This window comes from Nycticebus coucang, chromosome 2 (genome assembly GCF_027406575.1).
Source record: "Nycticebus coucang isolate mNycCou1 chromosome 2, mNycCou1.pri, whole genome shotgun sequence".
NCBI lineage: Eukaryota > Metazoa > Chordata > Mammalia > Primates > Lorisidae > Nycticebus > Nycticebus coucang.
Window position 1 is genome coordinate 116,970,056 of NC_069781.1, and position 20,399 is coordinate 116,990,454.

The following is a 20,399-nucleotide window of genomic DNA, read 5'->3' on the forward strand; positions in this document are numbered from 1 at the left end:
TATCCCCCGGAAGCAGAGGCCAGGGCCACATTACCCCTAAAAGCTCCTGGGAGGAGCAGAACTCATACCGAGACATACCCACAGCAGTCCAGGGGGCAATGCCCATCATGGCAGGGCCCTGGTTTGTGTCCCTAGAGGGGCAGCCTCCCAAAACCTCCCGACTGCTGAGCAGGGGCTCACCTAGGCGAAGCTCCCCGAAGTTGCCACAGCCGATCTTCTTGCCGACGCGGAAGTTGGGGCCCACCATTAGGACCCCTGAACTGGTACCCGAGCTCCGGATGCCGTGGCTGCTGCGGCCCCCGCCGGACTTGGACATTCTCCGGCCCTCTTCTAACTCCCCTTTCCCTCCTTTCTTGTCAAAATCCATAAGTTTGTGATACCCTGGCCTCTCCACGGTGACTCTGCTGCCGTGCAAATCCCAAGTCTGTGGAAACCCGAGGTTGCGGCCTTTCTGTGGCTAGTACATCACTGCAGCCTGGCAGGCGGGCACAGGCAGCCCACGGCTCCCGGCTAGTGAGATGCAGGTGCTCCTGTGGGCCTGGCCGCGGTGCTCATCTCGGTGGCCTCGGGGTCGCTCTCAGGGGGAGGAGACATTCTGCTGACAGGTCCCACTGTCTCAAATCCTGTGGCTCCCAGCTGTGAAGAAACAGAGGCACAGGTCAGGAGGCTGGCAGGCCACTGGCAGGGGATGGGACAGCAGGTGAACTGGGAACCACATCAGAGGGGCTCAAGGGCTGGGCTGGTGGTCTAAAGAAATCTTCAAAGGCCTGAATGAGACAGGCAATGTCCACATAAGCTCTGTGAAGCATCCACCAAGAGCTGAATAGAAGGTTGTAGCAGGGACCAACAGGGAACAGGGAGGAGGGATGGGGGCAGCATGGGCCTTGCATTCCCAGCGGCAGCTGCGATAAGTGGGGCAGGCTGGATTTCTCATGGGCTGTGAGGGTACCTGAGTCCAGTCTGGGCCCTCCAGGTGCACAGGAGGGGCTGAGGGACAGGCCAAAGTGGACAGCCAATCAACCAGAGCCAGCACGGGACAGGCATCAAGTTTGTTGCCCTATGGGAGGAGAAAGAACCCTCTGGCACTGAGAAGGAATCCACAGCACACACTTCCTAGCCCAGAATGCTGCCTTTGGCCCCTGAGCTCCACACCCTGCTGTGCATCCACCTGACTCAGATACACACAAGTCAGCTTGACCTGAAACAGGGCTGACACATCTCTGAAAGTCCATCACCTCCCTCAAACAGTGCCAGGCCTCAGCAGCAGGCCCATCCACCTCTCATCTAGGCTGGGGTTCCTGCGAGGCTCACGGCTGAGCTGACTCTGCAGGGGCCACCTCTTTAGGACCAGGGACCACTGGGGTCTGGGTGGAAAATATGCTCCCAGAAAAGGCAGGGCAATCATGACAAATGAGCTTGGCCTGAGCATGGTGAACAGGGTAGCCCCTAAAGGAGCGGAGGGCAGGCATCAGTGTTAACTCAGCTCTCAGAGTTTCCATTGCCAGGGGTGAGGCTGATGCCTCCCCAGCCACCCCAACATGAGCCAACTACCTGTGAGAGGCTTCCTGGATGCCCCAAGAGCCTGCTCCCTGGGCGTTAATCATGCTGTGCCTGGCAGAGGTTTCCCACCTGCCCAGCACTATTCCCACTGTGTCTTTCCTCCTACCAAAGTGACTAGCCATTCCTGTCTGGGGTCACTAGGTGGAAGGGCAGACAGAAACCCCCACCTTCACAGAGTCAGAGAAGCCACAGGAGGAAGGTGGGAACATGGTACCCAATCATTACTTAAAGATCGAAGTACTGAAACTTACAGCTGAACAAGCCACATGGGAAAAAAGATAATCAAAACTCAAAACGTATGACTTTACACGTTTTCCTGGAGTTACGTATGCCTAATCTATCTGTGGAGCAACACTGTATGACACAAGTGCTTGGTTTCCCGATGTATACAGAAATTATGTTTACTCTGTGCTGCGATGTATTAACTGCCCAGTAGCATCACACCTAAAAAGACAATGCACACACCTTAATGAAGGTGGGCATGGTGGCACACACCAGTAGTCCCAGCTACTCAAGGATCATTTAAGCCCACCCAGGCCAACTTGGGTCACATGGTGAGACCTCATCTCAAAAAAAAAAAAAAAAGAAAAGAAAAAAAAAATTTTTTTTTTTTTTGGGCTCCATGCCTGTAGCTCAAGCGGCTAGGGTGCCAGCCACATACACCAGACTTGGTGGGTTTGAATCCAGCCCGGGCCTGCCAAACAATAATGACAACTACAACCAAAACATAGCCGGGCATTGTGGTGGGCTGTAGTCCAGCTACTTGAGAGGCTGAGGCAAAAGAATTGCTTAGGCTCAAGAGTTTGAGGTTGCTGTGAGCTGTAATGCCATAGCACTCTACCCAGGGTGACAGCTTGAGACTCTGTCTCAAAAAATAAATAAATAAAAAGAAAAGAAAAAGAAACCACTTTGTTCATCCATAAGAAGCAACTTTCTCTTATCATGAAACCAAGGAATTCAGTCCCATCTTCAGGCTACATTTATTTATTTATTGAGATGGAGTCTCACTTTTTTGCCCCTGATAGAGTGCTGTGGCATCAAAGCTCATGGCACCCTCTAACTCTTGGGTTCAAGTGATTCTCTTGCCTCAGCCTCCCAAGTTGCTGGGACCACAGACACCCACCACATTATCTGGCAATTTTTTTTTTTTTTTTTTAGATATGAGGTCTCGCTCTGGCTCAAGCTAGTTTTGAACCTGTGAACTCAGGCAATCTACCCACGTTGGCCTCCCAGAGTGTTAGGATTATAGGTATGAACCACCATGCCCAGCCTCAAGCAATTCTCTTGCCTCAGCCTCTGGAGCAGCTGGGACTACAGGCACCTGCCACAACGCCCAGCTGTTTTTAGAGATGGGGTCTCACTCCAGCTCATGCTGGTCTTGAACTCATGAGCTCAGGTGATCCACCCACCTTGGCCTCTCAAAGTGCTGGGATTACAGGCATGAGCCACCGTACCTGGCCTTCATGCTCTACTTTTAATTCTAGTTGTACTGTTATTTCTACCACAACCACAGCTCCTTCCTCTGCTGAAGGTTTGAACCCCTCAAAGTCACCCATGAAGGCTGGAATCCACTTTTTCCAAAGCCCTGTTAATGTTGGCATTTTGAACACCTTCTATGAATAATATAAATGGCATCTAGAATGATGAATCTTTCCCAGAAGGTTTTCAATTACTTTGCCCAGATCCATCAGAGTAATCACTCTCTTGCAGCTACAGCCTTACAAAATGAAATGTATTTCTTAAACAATCAGAACTGAAAGTTTAAGTGACTCCTTGATCCATGGGCTACAGAATGAATGTTGTGTTAACAGGCATGAAAACAACATTCATCTCCTTGCACATCTCCATCATCCAGATGGGTGAAGGGCAACATTCTGGGCCATCCAGAAGTGTGGGCTGTGCAGTAATATTTTCAAAGGAATCTTTTTTTTTTTTTTTGAGACAGAGTCTCAGTGTGCCACCCTCAGTAGAGTGCCATGGCATCACAGCTCACAGAAACCTCAAACTCTTGGGCTTAAGTGATTCTCTTGCCTCAGCCTCCCAAGTAGTTGGGACTATAGGTGCCTACCACAACGCCCAGTTATGAAAGGAATCTTTTTTCATGAGCAGATCTCAACAATGGGCTTAAAGTATTCAGTAAACCAAGGTGTAAACAATTGTACTGTCACCAGGTTTTGTGATTCCATTTATAGAGCATAGGCAGAGTATATTTGCATAATTCAGAATGGTAAATGAGCAGTGGCTTCAACTTAATTCACCAGCTGCCAGCTGCACAGGCCCCTGACATCAGCCTATCCTGTGAGGCTCTGAACTCTGAAGCTAGGCACTGACTTCTCTTCTCTAGCTATGAACATCATAGATGGCATCTTTTTCCAATAGAAGGCTGTTTTGTCTACATAGAAAATCTGCTGTTTTAGTGAGGTCATCTTCATCAGTGGTCATTGCCACATCTTCTGGATAACTTACTGCAGCTTCTACATCAGCACTGCAACCTAGAACTCCTGAGGTCAGGCAATCCTCCTGCCTCAGCATCCCCAAGAAGCAGGGACTGCAAGCTCACAACACCATGCCTAGCTTGTTTCAGCTTTAATTTCCTTCAAAACTTTTCCTCTGAACTTACAACTTGGCAAACTGGCACAAGAGGCTTAGTTCTCCTCCTACATCAGCTTTCAACATGCCTGCCTCAATAAGCTTAATCATTTCCAGCTTCTGTCATATTATATCTATGTTAATTACAACACTAGGTAGACAGACCTGCTAAATTTGGCTGGCTTTAAAAAATGTTTTTTAAATAAGAAAGTTAAGACGGGCGGCGCCTGTGGCTCAGTGAGTAGGGCGCCGGCCCCATATGCCGAGGGTGGCAGGTTCAAACCCAGCCCCCGCCAAACTGCAACAAAAAAATAGCCGGGTGTTGTGGCGGGCGCCTGTAGTCCCAGCTGCTCGGGAGACTGAGGCAGGAGAATCACATAAGCCCAAGAGCTGGAGGTTGCTGTGAGCCGTGTGACGCCACGGCACTCTACCGAGGGCAGTAAAGTAAGACTCTGTCTCTACAAAAAAATAAAAATAAAAAAAATAAGAAAGTTAAGAATTGATATCTGACTCTTCCTTTCACTTGAACACTCAAATGCCACCGCAAGGTTATTAACTGGCCTACTTTCAATATTGCTGTGTCTCAGGGAACAGGGAGAAATGTAGTATATCTGAAGTAAAAATAAAACACAAAATACAACAAGGTGTGCCCTGCACATCACTTTCCAACCCTGCACTAGTAACATCACCAAGATCTGTCCCAGTAGCAGAATTTACACCTCAGAAATTGGCCAAACAAATCAGACCCTCACTTAATGCTTTTCTGGACCTAATGTGACCCAGAAACTGTTAATAACACCAATTAAAGTTAAAATCAATTACATAGTGTAACACAAAAAATTTAAGAAGATATTCTTCTAAGTTTTTGAAAACTATTTTACCTTATTTACTCCTTAATGTACAAATGCATTAACCACAGTACATCTGACCTATTTCCCTCATTAAAACTGGCCACACTGGGCGGCGCCTGTGGCTCAGTGAGTAGGGCGCTGGCCCCATATACCGAGGATGGTGGGTTCAAACCCAGCCCCGGCTGAACTGCAACAAAAAAAATAGCCAGGCGTTGTGGTGGGCGCCTGTAGTCCCAGCTACTTGGGAGTCTGAGGAAAGAGAATCACCTAAGCCCAGGAGCTGGAGGTTGCTGTGAGCTGTGTGACGCCACGGCACTCTACCGAGGGCAGTAAAGTGAGACTCTGTCTCTACAAAAAAAAAAAAAAAAGGCCACACTAATATACACAGCTATGATTTAACAATAAAAATAAGGGCGGCGCCTGTGGCTCAGTCGGTAAGGCGCCGGCCCCATATACCGAGGGTGGCGGGTTCAAACCCGGCCCGGCTGAACTGCAAACCCAAAAATAGCTGGGCGTTGTGGCAGGCGCCTGTAGTCCCAGCTGCTCGGGAGGCTGAGACGAGAGAATCGTTTAAGCCCAGGAGTTGGAGGTTGCTATGAGCTGTGTGATGCCATGGCACTCTACCGAGGGCGATAAAGTGAGACTCTGTCTCTACAAAAATAAATAAATAAATAAATAAATAACAATAAAAATAAATAAATTTAAAATAAATAAAAATAAAAATGGCCACAGGTTGGCAATTGATATAACAATTTGACAAAATCATTCTGTGACAACAAGCTATATAGAACTTACAACAGAGTATTATATATTTTATTTGTAAATTATGTCCTGTAAAATTCAGAATAAACCAATATTCTACTTCCTGTCTCCCCAGATCTGCCTATTCCGGACATTTCACATAAATGGAATCTCATACTGTGTGTCCTTCGGTGTCTGTTTCTCTCACTGAGTGTGATGTCCTCAAGGTCCATCCATGTTGTAGCTTGCGTCAGAGTTTTTCATAGCTGAGCAATACTCCAGCTTGTGGACAGACCACGTTGTGTGTGTTCATTCATGCCTCAGTGGACACTTGGGCTGTTTCCAAAGTTTTGACTGTTATGAATCTGTTGCTGTGAATACATTTGTGTACAAAATTCTATGTAGATGTGTTTTAATTTCTCAGGGTTATGTACCTAGGAGTGGAATTGTGGGGTCATGTGGAAACTCTCTTTCAGTCTTTGAGAAACTGCCAGACTCTTTTTCAACAGCAGCTGTACCAACTCACACTTGCACCAGCCCTGTAAGGGGTCCTGATCCTTGCCACCATCACCAATGCTTCTACTATCTTACTGGTCACAGGTCTTGGTAGGGTAACATGATCCTCCTCTGTGGTTTTGATCTGCATTTCCTTGGTGACCCGTGGTTTACTTCGGACACGTTAGTTTCTCCACTGGACTAAGACTGGTACCCAACTTTGCACCAGACACAAGGGAGGTGGCCAGAGATACTGATGTGAACCAGTGACTGTGGCTAAAGGAAAGGTATCAATCTACTGTTATTTCATCCCTGCTTAGTGGCCACTGGCTAATTTTCCTTACTGTCCAAGCACAAGAGAAACTTCCCAAGTTGTTAACTCAGTTCCTCTAAACCAACTCAGCTATGAAAATTTAACATCCTTTCTGGGTACTGTGGGGGAAGTTGTCTCCTCATCTTCAGCAGAGGTCTGTGAATGCATACTTCTCTCTCTGCAGCTATCTTTATCTGCAGTGGGACACCCCAAGGTGGGAGCTGGGAGACCACTTTGGGCAGCATCTCCATGTGTCATGGGCCCAGGTGGACTCCCACAGCGGCCCCTTCCTCCCAACCATGCATGGAGGGGCCACTTTTCCTGCCCACTAGGCTACTCAAGAGCCAGGTGGCAACACAGGGCCACACCCTGCACTCCAGGCAAAGGGGATGCCCCTGCAGCAGCCCCACCAGGTACCTCCATGCAAGGGGACAGGTGGCTGACGGCTGAGCCTGGGTCCATGTCCTCCACTGGCCATGCCCAGTTCTGACTGCAGGTATAGAGTGTGAGGGACGTCATGGCCCTTGCCTGCCATAAAAATTGCAAGGGGAATAGATCCTTTGCCAGCCTGCTCTTCACCAGTCCATCTGTGCACTACTCCATTGTGAGGGATTTGCTGACAATGGCATGGGAGGAATGTGGAGGTTACAGTGGCAGGCTGTGACAAGCCCTGGGCCAAAAGGGGTCTGGAGGGGACAGAAGAGCCAGAGCGTGAAGGATGTAGCTCAGCTCCATGTGGTACAGCAGGTGGAGCTCCTGCAGGGACACCTGTGCCCATAGGGCAGAAAACCAGAGCCTGTACACCTGTGCCCTCCACTTCATGCATCCCCAGGGCAGCCATTCCACCACCCACCCCTGTACCCTGGGACACACCCAGAAGACCCATCAGCCCAGGAATATCCTTCTACTTTTGGAAAACGTCATGATTCCATGGGTAGGGGCTCCCTCCATTAGTAGACACCTGTGGGTTATTTACTGTTGGATTCCTTTCCTATCAGAAGTGCAGACATGTGTGCACATTAAACACAGACTGGACAGAGGCACATGAGACACAAAGATGCATCAGAATCAGAGGTAAAATCCACACAGGCTGCAGGGATCCTAAGGAGACTCCTGTCCTGGGAGACTCCTGCCCCATGGCCACCTGCTAGCATTGTATTCCCTCCACTCTCCAGATGAGGGGCCAGGCTGCTGGAGAGGTGCCAACCCCAAAACACATGCTATAGCTCTCCCGTCCTCTCAGGTGGAAGCTGGCAGAAGCAGAAAGGGACATTAGCAGGTGTGGCCCTGTTGTGAGGAGCACACCAGGTCTCTGCCCCTAGACCACACCTGAGTTTATGCTAATGAGGAGACTCAGTTGTGGGGTGCCCCCAAGTGGTGCTCAGAGAGAGCATGGAAGCTTCACACTCCCACACCTGGCCCTATGCCTCTTCCACATGGCCATTCCTGTTCAGTTCCTTTATAGGAGATTCAGGCAGATTCTGCAGAAGAAGACATGAGGACCCCAGCCCATGTGAGGCTGATCTGGTGCAAGTCTGGACTCAGGCTGGCTTCTGGGGAGGGGGCAAAGCTGGAGCCAAGCCCTCAGCCTGAGGGGGACTGTGCTAACTTGGGCAACTGGTGTCAGGAGAAGACCCCAATCTCAGGAAAACACCATCACTTGGTGGGAAAACACCATCACTTGGTGTCAGGAAAAAGACACCTCACATATCCCCAGGCAGCTGCATCCAGGGCTCAGGCCCTCTTTCCAGACAAGGAGGGGAAGTGGGCATTCTCAGACTGTGGAAGAAGAGCCCTTGACATTAGTGGGGGAAAGGAGTCAGTGGCAACACTCAGACCCATCCACAATGAGGCCAAGATGGGACAGAGGCAGATGAAGCTCCCTTGGGAAGTGGGACATGGAAAACACATTTCAGAACCCTCAAGTTGAAAACAAAACCACCCTTTCTTTTTGGAGATGATGAAAATCTCTTTTTGGGATGATGGTTATGGCCCGTATTAGATAGTGGTGATAGATCCACAACTCTGTAAGGACGCTGAAGCTACTGAGATGCTCACTCTGAAGGGTTGAATGGTATAGTCCACGAATCACATCTCAGTTATAAAATGCAACTCAGGCTACATGAGCAAAGAGGAGCAGGGACAGGAAAGGCCTGTGGTGAGGAACACACAGGACCTAGGATCACCCAGAGCTGCTCCAAAGCCCACCAGGCACGTCTGTGATCCCATAGGATGGCTTATGGGTAGATAGGTTGTTCCAAAGAAGCTCAGAGAAATATACCAATTCTGGACTAATACTTTCTCTAAGAAACAGCTTAAGACCAAAAAACTAAAAGCAGAATTCTAAGGAAAAGAGAGGGAAACTGAGGAAAGAAAGTAGACCCATAAAGGTCATAGCATCAACAGGTTGGGAACCACCAGCAGAAAGGACTCATGGGGCGGCTCCAGGGGACAGATGGCCTCCCTGTGGTCTGAGAAGCTACCCCTACCTCCTGCCCTGCACACGGCAGCAAGAGCAAGACCTGCTCAGTGAGACCAACCCCAGGGCTTACCAAGAGGAGCAGAAATGGAGCACAAAACCCACATTTCAAATGCTCACAGCTTTCCCTGAAATCGTCCAAATTCAGAAACAACCACAACATCCATCAGCTGGTGAAGGGATGGACATGCTATGGACTGCTCTTGATGGAGATGCCAGGACTCAAGGGAAAGAAGCCACAAGACCAGACATGCTGGGCTTAGCCCGATGCTACGTACTGTGTGATTCCATTTCTGTGACTCTAGAAATGGCAAAACTGCAGGAATTGGATCATCATAGGTGGGGGGTGGCGGGTATGGGGTGGCTACACAGTGCCAAACAAAGCCACAGGGCAATAGCCTTTGACTGGGATGGGTCACAGTTGTACAAGGAGGTGAATTTTATTCCATGCACAAAGTACACCTAGACAAGTTTTTGTAAAGGCAAAAATAATTGGGCCAGGTACAGTGGCTCATGCCTGTCATCCTAGCACTCTGGGAGGCTGAGGCGGGTGGATTGCTTGAGGTCAGGAGTTCAAGACCACCTTAAGGTAGAGCAAGATACCATGTCTACTAAAAATAGAAAGACAAGCTGGGCATCATAGCAGACACCTATTGTCCTAGCTGCTGAAGAGGTTGCTGTGAGTTATGATGCCACGGTACTCTACTCAGGGTGACAATGAGACTCTGTCTCAAAAAAAAAAAGAATACTGAAGGGTCCCAAAATCTTTGCAGATCTGTGAGCTGGCTCAGGAAGGAAGTTGGAGCTGAAGGTGCCACTGCCCAACCCCTCCAAATCTGGCACAGGGACCCGTGTCTAAGTTTCAATACTTCACCCACTTTGTCCAGTTCCTCCAAGCTCCTCCTGTTACCAGGTTCCTTCACCTCCAGGCAGGGGGAGCTCCACAGGTGTCTGTGCCCTGCCCCCACACCACCACACCATGTCTCTTGCTGCCTTTTTCTGGGAGTCTGCTTTTGAGTAGGAAGGTGCTTTTTTTTGGTAACAGAGTCTCACTCTGTGTCACTCTGGGTATTGTGCCGTGGCATCGCAGCTCACAGCAACCTCAAACTATTGGGCTTTAGTAATCCCATTGCCCCAGCCTCCGGAATAGATGGGACTACAGGCATGCATCATGCACAAGGATGCTTGGCTAGCTTTTCTACTTTTAGTAAAAATGGTGTCTTGCTCTTGCTCAAGCTAGTCTTGAGCTCAAGCAGTCCATCCACACTGGCCTTCCAGAGTGTTAGGATTACAGGTGTGAGCCACCACACCAGGCCAGGATGTGCTTTCTTAAATGCACTCCTGTCCCCAAACCCCAGGATGCCCAAGACAGGGCTGAGCGCCTGCCAGTCATTAAAGGACTGAGGCTGAGAGCTCCAGCTACAGGCAGCTCCTCTTCGGGTAGAACGACTTGCCCAGAAATAAGATGGGCAGTCATAATCCAATTAAGTGTGCTGGGGCTCTTATAGGACAGAAAGCACCAGATCCCCCCACCCCAGCCTCCACTGCCCAGACCTCAGCCCTGAACTACAGAAGGGCACTTCCCTGCTGCATCTCAGGGCTGTGCCCAGGCAGGACCCCTTCTCTACTGCCCTGGGATCTGCTTTGAAAGCCCTCATGTCTGCTGATGACCTACTCTCAGGTCCTGGCCCCACTTACAGGTGGGTGGTGTTCTTGGCAAACCCTGCCCAACCCTTGACCTGGAAAGGTGAGGAGGAGAAAAGAGCTGAACACAGCCTGACACTGACCTTGGGCCCCCACTGACCCATGCTTCCCCTGGCAGCCAAGCAGGCCAGTAGCCCTAACAGAATTGCTTCTAACACATGCAACCGCATCCATCTGGAGCCACCATAGTCTTTGCCGCACTTGGCTTCAGGACCAGGTGCAAACCCATTCTGTGCCCTGTGAAGCAGCTATGAGGACCAAAAATCCACAGAGACTCAAGATCTTGGGCTGGTCTAGAGGTTCCCTTCCAAGTCTGGGTCTCTGCTCAGCTGCCATAATGACAGCTGAAGTTGGGCATCATCCTCCACAGCCCCCAGCAGGGCTCCAGGGGATACCTGTGGCATCTGGCTGTTTGGGGAGGGCCACTGGCTCCCTGCCACCACACTCTCAGGATGACCTCCTAAGAAGGCGCGTGCATCCTTGAGTCCATAGAGTGGGTACCAAGGTCCAGAGCAAGGGGGTGCCAACACCCCCTGTCACACAAGGATCCCCCATAGGCCCTGTCCTGGGGACTCACGGCCAGGAGGGAGGTCAAACTGCATTCTGAGAAGGCCCCTGTGCAGAGGGTTGTGTGTGAGGGACACTGGGAGTGGCAGCCACACCTGCCCATGGGCCTGACACAGCCCTGGGAGAGCATTGCAGCACACTGAGCCGCCTGCCCATGCTGACTAGGGTGGAGAGGAGAGCAAAGCCAGTACCCCATTGTGATTCCCGAGAGAGTCACTCACTGCCAGGCTATGGGAGGCAGCCTGGCCTAGAAGGGCCAAAAGCGGGGTCAGCTCAGGCAGGCCATGGACTCCTACAGCAGCAGGTGTGCAGTCAGAGGAAGGCAGGGTCACCACTCTTGGGGGACAGCCCTAGAGATGCCACTACATCCTCCCACCCACAAATAAGAGCCTTTACCCCAAGACTCAGCAGGGTTCTGAAGACAGACAACCTCTGTGCTGCAGTGACTCCATGGAGGGCTGGATGGTCAGTTGGTCAGTCACAGAGCCCACTGCCTGACCAAATCCTGGCAACACAAAGGACAAAGTCAGGCCTCTCCTGGACACTCTGCCCCTAGACAGGACCTAGGGTCTGGAAGGAGGTGGGGATAACAGGCTGAAGGCAGCCAGAACCCCATATGCCCACTTGCTGTGGCCTGGGGAGTCAGGGTTCCTGCCCTGCATGCTAGAGTCTCAGGCAGCAGAAACACCCACCTCAGTCCTGCCCCAGGCTCGAGGCAGCAGAGCTAAAAATAATGATCCTGAGGAGGTGCAGGGGATGCAGATACCTCACCAACACCTAAAACTGAACCACAGCTATGATGCTGCCCCAAGGGACACTGGAATGTGACCCCGGCAACACTGCCTTAGAGGGGGGTCAGGCCTTCCTGACCATAAGATGGTGGGGGTGGGGCTGGGGAGAGGCTGGTGCCCAGAGCCAGCCCTGACTGTCCCCATGTGGTACTGGTGGGAGCTGGTTTCACAGGCACAGCTTAGGGTCAGGCTGCACCCTCTAGAGTGCCCACCTGGGCAAGTTACCTGCCCTGCTCTTTTTGGAGTTCTCCATCTTGGCCTGGCCCAGGGCCAGCTCCCCGGGGGCAAGCCCCAGGGCCCCCCTTCTCTGGTGGTCTCCACTCAGTGATGTCACAGTCCCTGGGCTGACATCACTGGCACAGCCCAGAGCCAGGGCAAGTCCGAGGGTAAGGCTGGTCACCTCCACAGGGGTGGGCCCTGGGCAGGCTGCCCTCTGCAGCCTGGATGCCCATTTCAAAAACACCTGACTCAGGTGTGAACCCCAGCTTTGGGCCCTCTGCTGAGCCCAGAGTCCTCTTCTGCAGCTCGGAGATCACCTGAGGATATCACCTGATGTGGGGATAAGGAGGATACAGGAAACAGCATACCATGTGTTCGGGCACCCCAGGTGGCTTGTCCACACTACACCTGCTAAGTGGATAGAGCCCAGGACCAGCCTGCATCAGCATGTGACCCATAGCAGACACAAGGGTTCCAAGGACACATAGGACCACCAGGGCCTAAGGGCAAGTTCAACCTCAGGCTGAGTTAAAGCAGTTAAGGACTTTAATACCTTGAGTGAAAAACAAAAAGACTCCAATACCCAATAACTCAAGGACAAAAGGAAAAACAAGCCCCCACTTCACAGGGATGCCAGGGAGAAGATGGAGGAGACAGCTGATGCATGGGGTGGTCCTTGGAGGGCACCTTCCTGTGGCTGAGAGGCCCCTGTCCATGGAGGAAGGTGAGGACCAGATCAAGCCACCATCACCCAGCAATGTACCCAGGGGCAGGAAGGCTCTGCCCCAAAGAGGCAGAGACCCACATGGAGGGCTGGTCTCTGAGAAGGCAGGTGGACTTGTCAGGATGTCACCATCAGCATAGGCAGAGGCAGGAAGGAAATAGACCCAGGCTAGAAGAGGTGATGAAAGCAGGGGCGAAGATGTCACTGTTCCACAGCAGCAAGATGGACTTTGGCCTGGGGTGAGGGTACCACAGGGGCCTCTGTGGCAGGAGGACCTCTCCCCTGCCACCTGCCCTGGCAGGACCCTCTCTTCCTGGTGAGCCAAGAGGCTCACTACCAGGGAAGAGCCAAGATAAATGGAGCTGCAGGACATGGTAGTGTGGCTGAGCCAACCTCTCAAAGGCTCAGGGGAAGTGGAGGGGATGGGCTGGCAACCTACGGCAGATGTGCATTTTTTTTTAAATTAAGATGATTATGAGAAGAGAGATGAAGGCCAGGCGTAGTGGTTCACACCTATAATCCCAGCACTCTGGGAGGCTGAGGCAGGGGATCACCTGAGCTCCAAAGTTTGAAACCAGCCTGAGCAAGAGTGAGAGACCCATCTCTACTGAAGAAAAAAAAAAAAAAACTAGTCGGACATTGTAGCAGGTGCCTGTTGTCTTAGCTCCTTGGGAGGCTGAGGCAAGAGCCCAAGAGTTTAAGGCTGCTATGAGCTATGACACCATGGCACTCTAGCCTGGGTGACAGAGTGAGACTCTGGTCGCAAAAAAAAAAAAAAAAAAAAGAAAAAAGGGAAAGAGTTACACACTCCAGAACCTTAACAGTACCAAGCAAAACCAAAGAACGAGTTTGCATCATTCAAACAAACCAATCATAAAAAAAACATGAACAGCAGGGAAGCTGGGCATGTATAGGTGGGACCTCCGCGATCTGCACGTGATTCACTGCGTCTGAGTCCATCCTAATGTGGGGTCTGGTAACTCCACACCTGGTGGTTTTCCTCCCAGGTGCCCTTGTTACCTGTGGGGCAGCCTTCCCCTACCGGCTGGGACCTGTTGTTCTCATCAGCTGAGACCTCTCTCAAACCTCAGTAGGAAGGGTGCACGTGCATCTACTGTACGTCCCCAGCTAAGGTTAGCTAGATGAGAACACAGATTTTCTTCTGGACTAGGCACCAGGCAGGAACTCAATAAATATTTGTTGCACGAATGATATACAATGTCTTCCTCTACATCAATGAGAAATAGACGAACAGATCAAACAGAGAAATGGACAAAAGCCACAAAAAGCAGCAGAGGAAACACAAGAGACCACTCAGACATCACTCTACCCCTCTAGTTCAGGCAAATACAAATACCAGCAGTCATCCTGTCTTCTAAGTCTGTCCAGGGCCAGCAAGAGCCAAGAGGACAGTGACATCAATTTGGGGGGGGGGGTGCGGGGAGGTACAATATACATCCTGCGAAATGAAAAACTTTTTTGGAAGGTATTCTGAAATCACCAGTTCTCTTTTTTTTTGAGACAGGGTCTCACTCTGTTACCCAGGCTGGAGCGCAGTGATGTCTGTCATTATAGCTTGTGCAGCCTCCAACCCCTGGGTTCAAGTGATCTTCCAACCTCGGCCTATCGAGTAGCTGGGACTACAGGTGCGTACCACCACACCCTGCTTTCACCTCTTTAAAGTATATGCTGCACCTCAAGTTTGTCTATAAAATCCTGGAAGAAACTGTGCCAAACAAGCACTGTAACCCAACCTGACACAATCAGGTAACAGACTTCACAACAAGGACAGCACCTGCTCCCACAGGTGGGTGTGGGACCTAGGCAAGGCTGAGAATGGAGTCCCCAGAGCTGGATGTCACTGCAAGGGCCAGGAGGAAAAGAGGACCAATGTCCCTCTCCTCTTCTCAGAGGCCTTGAGTCAATCTGCTTCCCATGAGCAAATTTCAAGATTAAAAAGTGTTTTCATGGGCGGCACCTGTGGCTCAGTGGGTAGGGCGCCAGCCCTATATACTGAGGGTGGCGGGTTCAAACCTGGCCCCGGCCAAACTGCCAACAAAAAAATAGCCGGGTGTTGTGGTGGGTGCCTGTAGTCCCAGCTACTCGGGAGGCTGAGGCAAGAGAATCATCGCCTAAGCCCAGGAGTTGGAGGTTGCTGTGAGGCAACCTCATGGCACTCTACTGAGGGTGATAAAGTAAAACTGTCTCTACAAAAATAAAAAAAAAGTGTTTTCATTTTGTAAAGTCAGAAATCCAAGGGTAAAGAGGTTTCTACACGGGTCCACCTGGAGCTACAGATGCCCCTTGAGACAATTTGTGTGCAGCTGCTTCGGGCAGGGGACAGAGGAGAGCCAGGGCAGTGCTGTGGCTGCCAAGTGCCAGCACCCACAAGGGTGACAGACAGCATCTGAATGGGAAAAGCAAGCCAGGAGTAGTGGCTCACACCTGTAATCCTAGCATTCAGGGAGGCTGAGGTGGGTGGATTGCTTGAGTTTAGGACTTTGAGAGCAGCCTGAGCAAGAGTAAGACCCTGTCTCTACTAAAATAGAAAATCTAGCCAGGTGTCATGCAGGCACCTGTAGTCCCAGCTAATCAGGAGGCTGAGGCAAGAGGATGGATTAAGCTCAGGAGTTTGAGGTTGCTGTGAGCTATGATGATGCCACGGCACTCTACCCTAAGGCAATGGAGTAAGACTGTCTCAAAACAAAAAAGGAGGGGTAAAACAGAAAGGCTCCAAAAGGCCTCCCTCCTTTATACAAAACAGCCAAAATTCAGAAAAAACGATATCACCCCAGGCACCCAGCATCTTCTCTCTTTGTCCTCTCATGGATGGAGGACACTGGGACAGCTGTCTTCCTGGAGTCCAGGGCCAGCGCATGCTTCCACGCTTGCTCCAACCACCAACACCCCCAACTCCCACCTGGAGTACCCTCAGGGCAATCCTACCCTCCCCCAGCAGCCCCAGGCAGGCACCACCTGCTTTCTGCCTCCCTTTGCTGGGAGAAACAACCTTTGCTTCCGGTGACATGAGTAGGTTTAGGGCGGAGTCATCTGGATAGCCTGACCTAATGTGGAGTTTTCTGAATCTACCTGCCACCTTCTGTGTCCTGTGCTCATCTCTTGGATTTTTAGTTGTTGTTTTGTTTTTTTTTTAAAGGTTTTTGTTACCAGGCATGGTGGTTCACGCCTGTAATCCTAGTACTCTGGGAGGCCAAGGCAGGTGGATTGCTTGAGTTCAGGAGTTTGAGACCAGCCGGAGCAAGAGCAAGACCCCATCTCTAAAAATAGCCAGGTGTTATAGTGGGCGCCTATAGTCCCAGCTACTTGGGAGGCTGTGGCAAGAGAATCGCTTGAGCCCAAGCCTTTGAGGTTGCTGTGAGTTATGACACCATGGCACTCAACCCCTGAGCAATTGAGTGATACTGTCTTAAAAAAACAAAAAAAAAAACAATTTTTACTTGCTCTTTGCCTACTTGCCCTGGCAATGAAGGCCTATTCACTGTCTATGGCAAACGTATCTTGCTCTATAAGCCTATATCTTGCTCTTACTCTGTAAACCTACCTTTTTTTTCCCCCCAATAAATTTTGGGAGGAAGGGAAAGAGGGAGGGAGGGAGGAAGAGAGGAAGAGAGGAAGGGAGGGAGGGAGGGAAGGAAAAGTCCTTTTAAATACCAGGAACAGGACATTGGCCTTTGTGGCCTCACAAGGCTAGGGCTACCTCAACAACCATATGAGGGCTACAGCCTATCAGTCACCCTACAGATGCCAGATGCCCCAGCTTAAAACCTGCTTGGCCTTGCCCAAGCAAAGGCCACAGGTGACATATCTGTCCCATCAGTTGTACCGTCACACTAGGATCTAGCCCAGGCACCTGCCATGGCAGCAGGGACCCCAGGCATCCTTGGACCTCCTGGCTTTCCAGACAGTATGGACAGCAGGACAGCACAGTCCCTGGCAATGCAGAGGCAGGTGAAGCATCAGACTCTAGGACAGAAAGAGCTAAGACACAGGAATAGGATGTGAGCTGTTGCTGACCTGGAGACATCTGGACCGGGCACAGATGGTACAGCCACCATGGATGTACCATTCAGCAAATGCTCAGACCTGGAGTCACCCTGTGATCCAGCAATTCACTCCTGGGCCTCTACCCAAGATTAAAAACCACACCTATACAGAAATCTAGACACAAATGTTCACAGCAGTGCAATTCACAACAGCCAAAAGGTGAAGCCACCCAAGTGCCCATCAAAAGAAGAAAAAAGAACCCAACAGCCCATTGGTCCACTCGCAAACTGGAATATCACTCAGCCATGTAAAAAGGAACAAGGCTCTGACACCACAACATGAAGGGACCTTGAGGACATTACGCTCAGTGAGAGAAGCAGACACAAAAGGACACACGGTGAGATTCCATTTATGTGATATGTCCAGAACAGGAAGAGCCACAGGGATAGAAAGTGGATTTGTAGGTGCCAGGGGTTGGAGGCAAGGAACGAAGGGGTGATTGTTGATGCGGATAAGGTCTCCTTTAATGTTTTAGAATGAATGTTCTATAATTAGATAAAGAGGATTGGCTGAACAACTATGTGACTATATAGTTGACCCTTGAACAACTTGGGTCTGAGCTATGTGGGTGCACTGACACTTGGGTTTTCCTCTGCTTCCCAGGTTGCTACCACCCGAGGCAACAAGACCAACCCTCCTCTTCCTCTTCCTCAGTGTGAAAATGATGACGATGAAGACCTTCAAGATGATCCATTCCTGCTTCATGAACAGTAAATCTATTCTCTCTTCCTCAAAATTTCCTCAATGACATCATTCTCTAGCTTACTTTACTATAAGAGCACAGTAGATAACACACCATTTATCAACTGTGTAAGTTATCAGTAAGGCTTCTGGTCAGCAGGAGGCCCATACGTGTTATGTTTAGGGGAGTCAAAGCTACACACAAATTTTCAACTTCATGGAGGTTTGGCACGCCTAGCCCCACATTGCTCAAGAGTCACCTGTACTAAAACCCACTGAAGTATATACCAGAGAATTTTATGGAATGTGAATTACACCTCACCTGAAAGAAAGTGGTTGTGTGGTATATGGACTGTATCTAAATAAAGCTTTTAAAAACAACAGTGAGTGAAGCTCTAGCCAGAGCCAGGGGCTGGACCAGTGGCCTCCCTCCTCTGCAAGATCAAAGTCTGACCTCACCCCACCTCCTACATGGTAGAGCCCAGGTTTAACTGGCTTTTACAGCTCTGGTAAATCTTTCAGAGGAATCCAGGGGTGTGTACCCACAGGAAGTGAAAGACACAGAAAGTGAAACATGCAGAAACGAAGAGACAGTGAGGGGAGAGGAAGGGCTGACACACCACAGCTGCCCAGGCACCCAACAAAACCCATGGCCGCTGCCCCAGGTGAGGCCACAATCCGAATGGACACTGGGACAGCCACGGTCCACCAGGGCAAGCAACATGGCATCTGGGCACACGGCACACATATATATACTAAAGGTTCTATCAAGTTGTTCACCCACATAGCACACAAGGCCCCCTCAAGGCCCAAGACCATTTCTAAACATTCGGAACCGTGCCCCCCACCATGTCTGTTCCCAGGCATTCTGCCAAAAACAGGATAACTTGCAAAATTTGAAGTTTGAAGAGTCACCTGTTCTTGCCTGGACTGCAATCCCATTATTGCTCAAGGATTGTGGGCACCTGAGAGATGATGTCTCAGATCCCTCAAGCCACAGCCTTAGGCACCAGGGCTCTGCTGGGCCACCCATGCCCCTACTCTTACCCCAAGGTCAGCTACCTGGGGTCTGGCTGGATCACCCTCCCCCGTGTTCATGAGGAACTCCACATGCACAACCAGCAGACCAAAGGCAGGCCAACCCCATCAACAGGTGTCCCCAGAATGACCCACCACACAGCCTATTCACTCTGGGCCAGGAAGACCCTACCCTACACAGATGGCTCAGACTGCTCACCTGTGCAAATATGCCCTGCTGCAGGACTGCCATAGATAGAAGCCTCCGGATGGGAACAGCCACTGTGATGGGACAGGGATTCATATTCACCATCTCAACTGAGGACTGAGGGCTCAGATAGGAAGGGGCAAAAGTCACTATAAGCCACACCAGTGTTACAAAGTGTCCCTGAGGAAGGCGGCCCAGACAACACTGCCTTCAGCATCATGACTGTAGAGGATGGGGCCCAAGCCAGGCCTGGTATTGCTTCATCCTGGAAGGCCACATTTAGTGCAACTTCTTTTAAGACTCCAAGGTGGGGCGGTGCCTGTGGCTCAGTGAATAGGACGCCGGCCCCATATACCAAGGGTGGTGGGTTCAAACCCAGCCCTGGCCAAACTGCAACAAAAAAAATAGCCGGGCATTGTGGAGGGCGCCTGTGGTCCCAGCTACTGGGGAGGCTGAGGCAAGAGATTCGCCTAAGCCCAGGAGTTGGAGGCTGCTGTGAACTGTGACGCCACAGCACTCTACCAAGGGCAACAAAGTGAGACTCTGTCTGTACAAAAAAAAAAAAAAAAAAAGACTCTAATGTGAATTATGTATTAACTTAGTCACTGGTCACAACGAACAATCTATTATCTCTACTTCTGCCTTTCAGACGGTGAGCAACAGCCCTGGATGGTAGGAGCCCTGAAGCCTATTCCTGGCTCAGTGATGACCTCCCCTGCTGCCTTTACACTAGGAGCCCAGAGAAGCAGAGCCTGAGCCAGCTTGATGGCATGGGAAGAACAGGGATTTGGGATCCTCCAGGAGAGGCTGGGTGGAATGCCCTGAGTGGTTCCAGGCTCTAGAGGAAAGTACGCTGTGACAGATGCCACACCCTATAGGCTCAGGCCAGCTACAACAGCATCCTTGCCCCACCTCCCCACAGAGCTGCATGGTTTACACTCACTCCTGCTCTCGCAGACGCAGGCACTGAAGCATACTTTAAGAGGAGACCATGGTCTGCACCTATCACCTGTACTTGTGATTCTGTCCAAAGGAACCCAGTTGGTTTTGAGGGGGTTTTGTTTTTTTTGAGGCAGAGTCTCACTTTGTCGCCTCGGTATAGTGCCGCGGCATCACAGTTCACAGCAACCTCCAGCTCTTAGGCTTAAGCGATTCTCTTGCCTCAGCCTCCCGAGTAGCTGGGACTACAGGCGGCCTCCACAATGCCTGCAGTTGCAGTTGTCACTGCTGTTTTAGCTAACTGGGGCTGGGTTTGAACCCGCCACCCTCGGTATATGGGACCGGCGTCCTACCCACTGAGCCACAGGCGCCACCCAGAACCCAATTGTTTTTTAACACTACGTGACCTGAAACTGTCTTGCACCTTGTGGCACAGAGAAGCTGCTGAGTGTTCTG

The 20,399-nt window shown here is 50.7% G+C and overlaps 1 protein-coding gene across 3 annotated transcripts in view; it reads right to left on the reverse strand.

Moving 5' to 3' along the window:
- Nucleotides 1-20,399, reverse strand: part of CSNK1G2 (casein kinase 1 gamma 2) — a 34,479-nt gene that overhangs the window by 9,382 nt on the left and 4,698 nt on the right. For 2 of the 3 annotated variants that reach the window (XM_053581195.1, XM_053581175.1), the window contains exon 2: nt 181-636. In XM_053581195.1, coding sequence (XP_053437170.1) covers nt 181-367 — 187 coding nt within the window. In that variant the 5' untranslated portion in view covers nt 368-636. Of the gene's footprint in view, nt 1-180; nt 637-949; nt 1,031-20,399 lie in introns of those variants that run through there. The other variant, XM_053581184.1, reaches the window with a different exon arrangement.